We start from the raw sequence: 13,074 nt of genomic DNA on the forward strand, positions 1-13,074 counted from the left end.
AAAAAAAAAAAAGTAACTTTTTTTTGACCAATCCATCACACCATTATTTAGGGGAATTATTGTGTTTTCGTTCGAAAACATGATTAGTGATCGTAGAAATGGTTTGACCTAATAAATATAATATCAAAAATGGAGCGCTCTTAATATATTTTTCACTCTTTACAAGTTATGGAGTTTGACTCGACTACTTTAACGAATAAAAAAAATCATAGAACAAGGATTTTTATGTACTATTGTAAATTATTTTACATTCAATGGGCCGTCCTTCTATCAAAGAAAGTGGAAAGCCATTCTTTATAATGATTCTTCCTCCAATAAAAAAATGATTAAAGAAAGAAAAAAATATAGTTAATGGTTCCTCCACATTATGAAAATTTATAAATTTTCTTTATAACATCGGACACGTGTCTTGTTTCGAGTCAACAAATATGATGAAAAATTAAGTCAAATTCTTATCTGCATTGTAAATGTCATTGAATAAGAGGATTTTTGAGTTTGATATCTATGTTAATTATTGTACTTTTATTTTTGTTTAAGTTTGAGTAACGTGTGAGACTGAATTAACGAAGATGTTGTCGTGGCTGATAGAAATGATAATTTGAGATTAGATTAGAAATCGAGTAGCGCACTATTTTTACCGTTCAACTAAACAATAAAGCGTATTGTTGACAAGCTACGCATGCTTTCAAAATGTGCTTTTACGAAGAAAGATATATTAAGGGGAAAAATATATATCAAACGTTATGCTCGTCCAACAAGATCAGTTTTTATTGTATTGGAGTGTAAAGTTGTTACATGTTGAAATAATTGTTGTATATCAAAATTCTATGTCAACCACAAAATGACCTCATTTCATACCCACGTCTTTAAATGTTTGCACCTCAATTGTTGAGATACAGTTGAAGAGAAAGAAGCTCGACTATGAAGCACAATTCAGCAAGCAAAAAAGGGGGGGGGGTGCACAGCTCAACTGGTGGATCAATCAACATTGGCTTGCTTCCAGCGGCAGGGTGGAGAGTTCGATTCCTGGTGGGAACCTGCGGCCAAAAATTTGGTATGGAGCAATCACTGTAGAGGAGGGTCTCTTGTGCACAGAAGTGTACAGTTAATGGGGAGAACCTGTGATCCAGTTGAGACATAACCCGCGATTTATTCCCTCCAAGGTTCTAGGGGCATGAGTTTTGAAGGTCCAGGATTTAATTTGGTGTAAGCTGGGATACCTGGATATCAAAAAAAAGAAAAAAGAAAAAAGAAAAAAGGAAGGAGGTACAGATACCAAGCACTTAGCTAAGAACACAATTAAAAGTCCTGACCACCAAAATGTTCAAAGGCCTCGAACTAAGCCTCGAATATGGGCAAAAGTATTTGTGCCGATTCTGACATAATCAACATAAATTCCATAGCAACAATCCATGCAAGTACGCACTGAATTGCTTGAAAAATATCACAAACGCACAAACCACAATATAGTCTTAAAAATCGGACTTCTTAATGACTTTCAACACAATGACGAGGAAATTTCAACTCACAAAAATGCTAAGAATTGCATATAAATAGGGTCATTTGCATAATTAAAAAAATTGATGAAAATCTAATATCCAAAATTCAACTCTTAAAAATTAGTCTAAGATAAAGGCAAATTAAGAGTCAACCCTCTTCAAATATTTTCCGATTGAGTGACACTTTCTGCCCAACTAATGTCGGAATCCCCATCTTTCTCATTTTCTACAAATAATTGGCTCCTATCCCCCACGACCCAAAAATAAAAATAAAAAATAAAAAAAAGAAAATAAAGGAGAGGAAAAACCATATCAAAATTTTGGCAGAAAACTTGACCGTTGATTTTAAAAAATAATTTTTATTTTTTTTGGTCAACAAAAATAATACATTAATAGAGATTCTGCATGAAATAATCATTTCTATTATTCGTGAAACCATCATCGTTGATGCAGTACACGAAGGTGGAATTTGTGCCTAAACTGAAATAAAAATGAAAGTTCAGTGATTATTTGTGACTAACATGACTCTCTCTCTCTCTCTCTCTCTATATATATATATATATATATACATATATATTTACCAATTAAATGATGTGCTATATCACCAGTGCTTAGAAGATCATATATATATATATAGAGAGAGAGAGACACACACACAACTATTGTTACTACGATAAGTAATTAATTATCAATAAACTTGAGATTAACAATGCAACTCGTATTTTATCGTCATTTGATTCATTATTACATCTAATAGAAGATCGTACAAAATAAATTGTTTATGTCTTTGTAATTTTTTGGTTAATTACACATTATTACCCTTTTTTAACGTTTTAAAATTGCATTAGTATTGTCAAGAGTGTACAGTTCAAGTAGAAAAGAAGGAGCCAGTTTAAAACTAGCAAAGTTGTCTTAATTGTTAAGAATTAAGTTGTTTGAGATCATCTGTCAAACGTAATAATGAATCGAATGAATTGACAAAATAGGAGTTGCATTGTTAATCTCAAATTTATTGATAATTAATTACTTGTTGTAGTAACAATACTTGATTAAAGCTCTAGAGTTTAACAACTCACATTAAAAATAGCACAAAGAATTCAAAAGTTCAAGATGAAAATACTTACTTTCGAATGAATATATTTTAACCCGCGTATGAAATCCATATTTTCAAAGAAATAAAACATAAAATTCTCAGATAACGCTCTCAGAATGTAAACATGTAACATCTACCTTATTTGGAATGTAAACTATTAGAATTATTTCAAAAAAAAAAATAAAAATAATAAGGATAAGAATTGAAAGCATGATAATTGATTGACATCCTTTGGTGGATTTCAAGAAAACATTTTTGTTCCAATGTATCATATTCAAACAGCCTGTCAGCCATGATGCTGCTAAGGTGACTTCACATTGTCCTAATGGTGCTTGGAAGTGGCCAACAGTGCTATGTCGTTTAAACATACTCTGAGCTTTCAGTGGGATATGAGGGATTGCTTTGGGTTGTGATTACATGTGGTGTGTATGTAATAATTTAAATTTGGCCATCATATTTTATCTGAAATGGTTTTTTTTATTTGAATCTAGTCAAGTGACTCGTAGCATCCCATTCATGTATTTGAATCTTGTAAAAAGAATGAACCCAAAATCGACACCAAGTACAGATCACAGACACAAGACCATAGCATCAAGATCTCATAGATTTGGGCTCAGATCCATCTTGTACCCGTCTGTACCAAGGATTAACTCACAAACCACAACCCTAAGAACCCGACACAGAAGTGGTTGCTTCATTGGTCCAAAAACTCTCCCAAAAACCAACAAAATCCTTCTAAGTTCACAATGAAGAATCACACAGATTCACAACCCACAAAGATGCTAGAAAAACCAGCAATTTACTGGTAAAGGAATGAGTTTCACAAAGAAGAAAGGAAGGTGTAGTCACAGAAGGAGAGAGACCCAGAATATTCTACAGAAAATATCTCACAAAGAGGCACGAGAATAATAACTAAAGTAGGGAAAAAGTCTCAGACCAAGAATATATATATAAGTTGGTCATCACTATAGATGTTAGGTTTAGAAGATCTAACGGACCAGAGCAGCACACTTGTATCACAGGGTTTTGGGCTGGGTCAAGAGTCCATCACAATGCGTTATTGGGTAAGGGATTGGTAGTATCTGTTGGGTCATTTATTTATCATCATAGCCCAAATGGCTTGTCCACCAAAACTAATTTAGCATCACAGCTCAATAAATCTCCCCCTTGATGCCAATGATCAGAAAACACAAAGATAAAGAAAATATAACAATAAACTTCTCAAGCAATTGATATAATTTCTTTCAGATCATCGGCACCAAGCCATATACACCTGCACCAACAAAAAATTTACCCATTATCAATTCTTAAAAGTTGCAAACATGACTTAAACTTATTTAGAGGAAGTACCTTAGTACCCATATCAACGAGATTAAACTAAGTAGGAATTTTTACCCATTATCAATTCTTAAAAGTTGCAGACATGACTTAAACTTATTTAGAGGAAGTACCTTAGTACCCATATCAACGAGATTAAACTAAGTAGGAATTTTCTCAAGCAAAATAAATTCTTTTTGCACAATATCTCTTATAAAATACATTCTTAAATCTATGTGTTTATTTCTTTCATGAACAACTGGATTTTTACATAAATGTATACCACTTTAACTATCAGAATAAACAACAACAGGATCAATAGATTCATTTACCTCATTTAGGAGACCTTTCAGCCATAGGGCCTTTTTAATGGCCTCAATAGCAGCCACATATTCAGCCTCGGTAGTTTATAAAGCTACAATTGATTGCAATTGAGACTTCTAACTTGTACAAGTATCACACAAAGTAAACATATAGGATGTAGTTGACTTCTTGTTATTTCTATTACCAGCATAATCAGAATCTACATATCCCTTTAAACTAACTCCTTCTTCACTAGATCTAAAACATAAGCCTAAGTCTGCTGAGCCTTTTAAGTACCTTAATAACCATTTCATTGCATTTCAATGCTCAAGACCAGGATTGGACATAAATCTACTTAACGTACTTATAGCATGTGCAACATCGAGTCGGGTGCAAACCATGGTGTACATTACAGATCCCATTGCGTTAGAATATGGTATTTTTTTTTTCCATATTTCTAATATCATATTCATCATGTGGGCATTGATCTTTACTCAACTTAAAATGACATGTAAGGGGTAATGTTACAGATTCAGAATCATGCATAACAAACTTGGATAGGACCTTTTTCACATAATCAATTTGTGACAAAATTAATAACTGCTGTGACCTATTTCTCTAAATATCCATCCCTAAAATCCCTTTTGCGTGCCCAAAGTCCTTCATTTCAAATTCAGCACTTAGCAAATTTTTAATATCATTTATATCACTTTATTTTTGGCCAATCAGTAACATGTCATCCACATATAACAACAAATAAACACTCACACAGTTGCTGTTACCCCTTCTAAAATACAAGAAATGGTCAAAAGAACTTCTCACAAAGCCAACTGAACATACAAAGTTATCAAAACGTTTATACAGTTGCCCAGGGGATTGTTTTAAGCCATAAAGTGATCTTTTTAATAGGCATACATAATCAGATTTTTTGTCATCAATGAATCCTTTGTTGACTTAATGGTTGACTTCTCGTTTTGATTATCACAAACAAATCACGTTTACTTCTGACAAATTAAACCTTAAGCGTTGTTAGTGAAAAGAATGATAACTCGAAAATCGAGATCAAGAGTCATATACATAGACGAACAATCAGGGCACCAAAAACGATCTGGCACAAGCAAAAGATTGGAGATCGACAAACGAAAAGATTGAAATCGAGCTTTCACGTCAAAAATCATTTGGAAGAAGAAATTGAAGACATTAGACATAGATGCATTTTCATACTCAAATGTAAAGGTATAATTCTTCAAATTTCTCACATCGACTATAGCTCAAATTTTTATGCACAAGAATCCTTCACGACAAACAATACTTGCATTAAAACTCATCACGAAGGAAAAAGTCCGGAGGACAATAATTCTGTCCATTCGGATGTCCGGATGTGACCGTCTGGACGTCCGGAAAATGAACATTTGTCAAACGGCTAGTTACCCATTCGGATCCTAAGCGAACATCCGGATCGCGTGTCCGGATTGACAGACCTTTTGACCGTTTGATGGCTATAAATACCCCACTTTCTACCACAATCAATACAAGAATTCTAGAGCTTTAAAGTGCAGCATTTATTCATCTTTTCTACCTTTTTTTCAATTCTTTAAGATCAAATAATTTAACTTTTGAAAAAAATTTTGAGTGATCAAATTTTTGTGAAATTCATATATCTCAGAAATTTTTCTCCTTTACCACACTTGAGCTATACTATTTGTAAATTATTGAAGTGTTGTATTTACTCCTCTCTCTTGATTCTTAATTAAGTTCATATCATTAATTAAGAGAGAAGTCTTTAATTGTAATTTCAATTTTCCTTCAAATTTTAAATCGTGGGTCGGTTGAGGTCTCGGAAAGGTCAATGTTGTAAAGGATTGGTGCTCCTTGTTTGTAAGTCACCAGAAAATTTGTAAAAAGGTTGGATTGCACCATAAATTAATCAAATATAGTGGAAAATGTCTTGCTCGTGACGGAGAGCTTGGTAACGGGGGACGTAGATCGTTGATTGGATCGAACCTCCTTATTACATCGTTTGTACTCTCTTTTCCCTTTCTCCTATTACTTTTGTGTTATCTTGCTTTTTCATTATTTGAATTTCTTGATTTTGGATTTATTTTCGAAAAAGTATCAAATAACCAATTTACCCCCCTCTTGGTTAGTTTTTTTGGGCTTTCAATTGGTATCAGAGCTTGGTACTCTTTTTTTATTCTACAATCTTGAGTAATAGCTAACCATGTTTTTCAAAATGTTGAGGGGCACTCTACAAATCGGCCTCCTTTCTTTAATGGCACGCATTATAACTATTGGAAGGCTCAGATGATGATATATATTCAATCTATTGATTATAATATTTGGAAAGTTATAGAATATGGTCCACATGTTCCCACTAAGACCATTAAATTAGTTGGTAGACCGGACCAAACTATTTCCAAATCTAGAGAAGAATACGATGATGAAGATAAGAGAAAACTATCATTAAATGCCAAGGCTAAAAATTTACTTTATTGTGCACTTGATAGAAATGAATTTAATCAAATTAGTACATGTGATTTGACATATAATATTTGACATGCTCTTGAAGTTACTCATGTCGGCACAAGCAAGGTTGAGGAAACAAAGATAAATATGGTAGTTAAAGAATTTGAAAATTTCTTTATGAAACAAAATGAGCCTATTGTTGAATGATTACTCGTTTTACCGATATTGTAAATGGTTTTAAAGGTTTTGATCGTTAATTTATTAACGGTGAACTTGTGAGTAAAATATTTAGGCCCTTATCAGAGGAATGAAGTCTGTTGAGGATGTTGATTAAGAACACTAAGGATATAAATACATATCCTTTGGAAGAGTTCTATGGCATATTAATGACCTATGAGCTAAATAATGCCGAGGTTAAGGAGAAAACAAGAAAAAGCAAGGAGGAATCGAAGGAGCCTCCTAAACGACAAATTGCTTTAAAATCAACAATTGAGGAAAGAACATCAAATGAAAACATGAGCGATGAAGAGCTTGATGATTTAGTTCTTCTTGTTAAAAATGGAGAGGCTTTTGCAATAATCGAAGATTCCAAAAGAAAGAGGAAAAGGGGGAAGAAAGGGGCAAAAAGATTATTTGCTATGATTGTGATAAGCCGGATCATAAGAGAACCGAGTGTCCGAACAAAAAGAAAAATTTCAAGAAAAAAGCACTTCAAGCCACATGGGATGATAGCGACGACGAAGAACAAAATGGAAATGATGGTTAAGATGAAGTGGTGAATATGTGCTTCATGGCAATCGAAGACGAGATATGTTCCTATGATGAGCTTTCAAATTCATATGATGAAATGCTTGAAAAATTTGCTTTGAATCATGCTATTCTTAAAAAGAAAAATTTCATCTTAAAAGAAGAAATCAAGAAAATTTTGGAAAAGCAAAATGAAAACATTGACCATAATCTTTTTATAAAAGGAAACATCTCTTTGAACGAAATGATCAATGACTTAACAAGAATTATCCATAAGTTTACCGAAGGTAAGAAAAAATTTGATTTAATGCTTGGTAGTCAAAAGTGCGTTTTTGATAAAGGGAGAATTGGATACAAACCCTCTCTAAAACAAAAATCTCTTAAATATATGTTTGTTAAGGCTTCAAATATTTCATGTAGTTTTTGTAATAAAACTGGACATGTAGCTTCAATTGTATAACTAAAAAAAAATTATTTTTTGAAAACAAATACAAGTTGATACAAGAATCAACAAAAACTAACTACCAAGGACCCAAGTTTGTATGGGTACCAAAAGTCAAAACTTAAATTGCCCTTGTAGGTACCAAAGAAAACAAAAAGCAAATGGTTCTTGGATAGTGGATGTTCAAAGCATATGACCGAAGACCGATCATTGTTATCAAATTTCCAAGAGAAGGGTGGAGGCCATGTGATCTTTGGAGATAACGCCAAAGGTAAACTAATCGGCATTGGAAACATTGCTAACCTCTCATTCCCATATATTGAAAATGTTTTACTAGTTGATAACCTTAAACATAATTTACTAAGCATTAGTCAATTATGTGACAAAGGATATAATATAAAATTCGATTCTACCAAATGCCTTATTAAGGATGCTACATCTAAAGAAGTGATTTTCATAGGAAGTCGAAATAAAGATGTTGTTTATATTATAAACATTGAACTTGAAAATTATGAAAAGTGTCTACTTAGCTTGAAAGAAGAATCATGGTTGTAGCATAGAAGACTTAGACATGTAAACATGAATCTTCTCTAAAAAATTTCTAAAAATTATTTTGTAAAAGGTTTACCAAATTTGAAATTTGAAAAAGATAAAACTTGCGATACTTGTCAATTTGGAAAACAAGTAAAGAATTCTTTCAAACCGAAACTTTATGCTTCAACTACAAAACCTTTACAATTTCTCCATATGTATCTTTTTGGACTTTCTAAGATGAGTAGCTTAGGATGTAAACATTATGCTTTTGTTATAGTCGATGATTTTTCAAGATTTACTTGGCTTATATGTTTAAGCTTAAAAGAAGAATTTTTGAAAACTTTTAAACATTTTGTATGAAAGTTGAAAATGAAAAATGCTATTCTATTACAACAATTAGAAGTGACCATGGTGGAGAATTTGATAATGTTGGCTTTGATGATTTTTGTAAAGAATATGGATATGAACATAAGTTTTCGACTCCTAGAACACTTCAACAAAATAGTGTAGTAAAAAGGAAGAATCACACATTGTAAGAAATAGCTCGGACTATGTTAAATGAAAATAATTTGCCAAAATATTTTTGGGCCGAGGTCATTAATATTGCTGTTACATTGTTAATAGAGTATTAGTAAGCAAAAAGAAAACTAAAACTCCTTATGAACTTTGGAAAAATAGAATTTCAAATATTAGTTATTTCAAAGTTTTTGGATGTAAATGTTTTATTTTAATACAAAAGACGATTTGGGAAAATTCGACTCCAAATCTGATATTAGAATTTTCCTAGGATATTCATCGACTAGCAAAACTTATAGAGTTTTTAATAGACAAACCCTAGTCGTTAAAGAATCCATGCATGTCACTTTTGACGAAATTAACTCTTTCGATCGAGGGAAAGGTGGTGATGATGATGTAGGTTTGGAAGCTCCTTTTGAACAAATGAAAATTCAAGACCAAAATAAGGAGGTTCCAAATGAGGGAAAAGAAAAATCAAATGATCAAAAAGATGATGAAAGAGAACCTGAAGAACAAAGTGAACATCCAATACCAAAAGAATGGAGATTTGTTTCATCCCATCCTAAGGAGTTTATTATCGGTGATCCATCAAAAGGTATCACTACTAGAATCTCTCATAAAAATTATTTCGATAATAGTGCATTTATTTCTCAAACCGAACCTAAGAATTTCAAAGAATCCGAGTTTGATGAGTTTTGGATTCTAGTAATGCAAGAAGAATTAAATCAATTTGAAAGAAACCATGTTTGGGACTTGGTTGTTAGACCAAACAATCAAACTGTTATTGGAACAAAATAGGTCTTTAGAAACAAAAGAGATGAAAAATGGAATAATTGTGCTTAACAAGGCTAGATTAATGACACAAGATTATAATCAAGAGGAAGGTATCGATTTTGAAGAAATATTTGCACCCATAGCAATATTAGAATCCATTCATATGCTTCTTACATTTGCACGTTACAAGGGTTTTACACTTTATTAAATGGATGTTAAAAGTGCGTTTTTAAATGGTTTTATTCAAGTAGAAGGTTTTGTTGAGCAACCTCCTGATTTTAAAGATCACAACCATCTGAATCATGTATTTAAACTTAAAAAAGCTCTTTACGATTTGAAAAAAGCTCCTAGAGCTTGGTATGAACGTTTGAGCAAATTTCTTCTCTCAAATGATTTTACAATTGGAAAAGCGGATACTACATTTTTTGTAAAAACCCATAAGGAAGATATGCTCGTTGTTCAAATTTATGTTGGCGATATTATTTTTGGCGCTACAAATATTTATCTTTGGGAAGAATTTTCAAATTGCATAAGTAAAGAATTTGAAATGAGCATGATGAGTGGATTAAAATTCTTTCTTGGTTTTCAAATTAAACAAACAAAAGAAGAAATTTACATAAATCAAAATAAATACATTTTAGACATGCTTAAAAAATTTGATATGCAAGACATTTAGCCTATGAACACGCTAGGGATGGCAATCGGGTTCGTCCGCTTGGGCAGCTTGTGGCTCGGCTTGAAAAAAGTTCGAGCCCACTCGACTCGAGGCTTAGACCGAGCCCCTTTTTAGGTGCCGGGCAATGCTCAAGCCGGCCTGTGTGGCTCGCCGGCTCTGGAGAACCAAACATATATTTAAAAAAATAAAAAAATAAAAAAAAATTAAGGGCAGCACACTGCCTTTTAAGGCAGCAACCTGCTGCCTATTTCTGGCAGGTAGCACGCTGCCTTAAATGGCAGCTAAATTTTTAATTAAAAAAAATTTCAAAACCAAACAAAACCCGAGTCGAGTTGGCCCGGCTCGGCTCGAAAAGGCCCGAGCCAAAAGCTCGAGTCAAGCCTAATTTTTTTCGGCTCGGGTCCAGAAAAAAGCTCGAATATTTTACCTAAGTTTAGAATTTCGGCTCACGAGCCGGCTCGGCTCAGCTCGTTGACATCCCTAGAACAGGCCAATGACCATGTCATTAAAGCTTGATAAAGATGATCAAGGCACTTCCGTGGACATCACAAAATACCGAGGTATGATCGAATCTCTTCTTTATTTAATAGCTAGTAGGCCTGATATTATGTTTAGTGTTTGCTTATGTGCTCGTTTTCAATCTAATCCTAAAGAATCTCACTTAAGTGCCGTTAAAAGAATTTTTTGTTATCTAAGTGGAGCTAGAACTTTAGGACTTTGGTATCCAAAAGGCACTCACATTGATTTAATTAATTACTTGGATGCCGATTGGGCTGGATGTAATGTTGATCGTAAAAGCACTAGCGAAAATTATCACTTTCTAGGCTTTACACTTGTATCTTGGTCTAGTAAGAAACAAAATTCCGTTGCATTATCAACCGCGGAGGGGGAATATATCTCGGCGGTAAGTTGTTGGGCACAAACATTATAGATGAAACAAACATTATGTGATTATCATTTATCTTACAATCATGTGCCTATCTTATGTGATAATACTATTGCTATTAATCTATCAAAGAATCCCGTCTTGCATTTACGAACTAAGCATATTGAGATTAGACATCATTTTCTTCGTAATCATGTACAAAACAGAGATATTGAATTAGAATTTATAAAGACCAATGACCAATTGGCCGACATTTTCACCAAACCTCTCGCACACGATTATTTCTCATCTATTCGATGAGGTCTAGGAGTTATTAATGAAAATTCAATATAAAAAAAAGGCATCCGGAAGCGTCATATCCAGACCAGACGGTTCGGACTGAATCGTCCGAATTGACAGTGTATTTTAAACACTATCAATCCGGACGTCCTGATCTATGGTGGTTCGCGTTCTTCAAAACGTGAACTTGAGGTCTTCTTCGTCATTTTTTTTCTTTCCTTTGTTTTCTCTTCTCTCAAAACTTCATGCCTCTCATTCTATCACCCAACAACATCAAATCTTTAAGTTCTTCACTAAATTAGAGGCTCAAAATTGATTTTCCCTTTTAAAAATCCCTTTTTCCCAAATCTTAAAACTTTCATCTCTCCCATAGCTCGACCTTGATTTTTGTCTTCAAATTTTCGCAACCCTTCTTCATATTTTGTATAAGATTTCATAACCCACGTCACACTCTTCTCAATTTTCACATCTTCATTCCAAATTAGGGTAGCAAAAATCGAGCCCTAATCTTCATATTTGGGGCTTTTTGTATCTCTTTGAAAATTTGTTGAATTATCAACAATGTCGGGATCTCAAAGAGGAAAAAGGGTGAAAAGAACCGAGAAACGACCCCCTCCATCATCATTGGATGATGAGATAGATTTGGAGCCAGAGGTGCCACCGAACCCCTTTGAAAAATCGCCCATTTTGATTGGTAAGAATGTTGATTTTTCGGATTTTACAATTGAAATTCCCGCATTTCTCATTGAGGAATATTTTGTAAACATGGGGTGGGTAACTATCGCTACTATGGAAGAACATGCATACCCACATCTTATAAAAGAATTTTATCAAAAAATGCAAGTTGCACCTCGTTCCGATGAGATTACATGTTTACTTAAAAATGTACGCATTAAAATTTCAAAGGCATTAATTTGTGAAATTCTCGAACTTGAGCCTTGTGACTTGGAAGTATTTGTACATAAATCTCCACCTATTGTGGAAGGTTACGATCCTTCCGAGGCTTGTCGACGAGTCACCGGGAAAGACTTCGAAAATATCACGAAATTAAGCACAAATCAATTAACTTTCCCATGTAAAGTTTTACAAAATATAATTGCCCACATTATTTTTCCCATAAAGGACACCGAGACGAAGTCAATCATTTCGATCTCTTCATTATGGACTCAATTGTTGTTGGGCATTGCATTGATTTTCCTACAATTTTCATGGGACTTATGAAACTTGTGCATGTATCACGTCATACTAAAGCTTTATTTTACGGGATGCTTCTTACAAAAAATTTCAAACACTTTAATGTTTCATTTGATGGGAGGACTTTATTGCATTACGCCCTACCGATACTATCAACATCCAAACACTAAAAAAGATGAAGATAGTAAAGGAACACGGACAATGGGTGGCTGACACGAAAGGGTTCGATCGTACCTCCGGTCCATCTACTCTTTCCTTTGAAGATAAACTACCCGAGACCGAGTCTGATGAAGCACCTGCACCCGGTATTCCAGGCTCTAGTACATCTTATCCTTCAAGACGTCATTC

General features: G+C 33.6%; 1 protein-coding gene across 1 annotated transcript; it reads left to right on the top strand.

Annotated features, from left to right (window-relative positions):
* Window positions 1-10,860: 10,860 nt before the first annotated feature.
* Window positions 10,861-11,635, top strand: LOC111385792 (uncharacterized mitochondrial protein AtMg00810-like). Its single transcript, XM_023010205.1, has 2 exons — window positions 10,861-11,271; window positions 11,561-11,635. Exons 1-2 carry the CDS (start codon window positions 10,861-10,863, stop codon window positions 11,633-11,635), a joined length of 486 nt encoding a protein of 161 aa, XP_022865973.1.
* The last annotated feature ends 1,439 nt before the right edge of the window (window positions 11,636-13,074 follow it).

Source organism: Olea europaea, unplaced genomic scaffold (assembly GCF_002742605.1).
Source record: "Olea europaea var. sylvestris unplaced genomic scaffold, O_europaea_v1 scaffold3283, whole genome shotgun sequence".
NCBI classification, from domain to species: Eukaryota; Viridiplantae; Streptophyta; class Magnoliopsida; order Lamiales; family Oleaceae; genus Olea; species Olea europaea.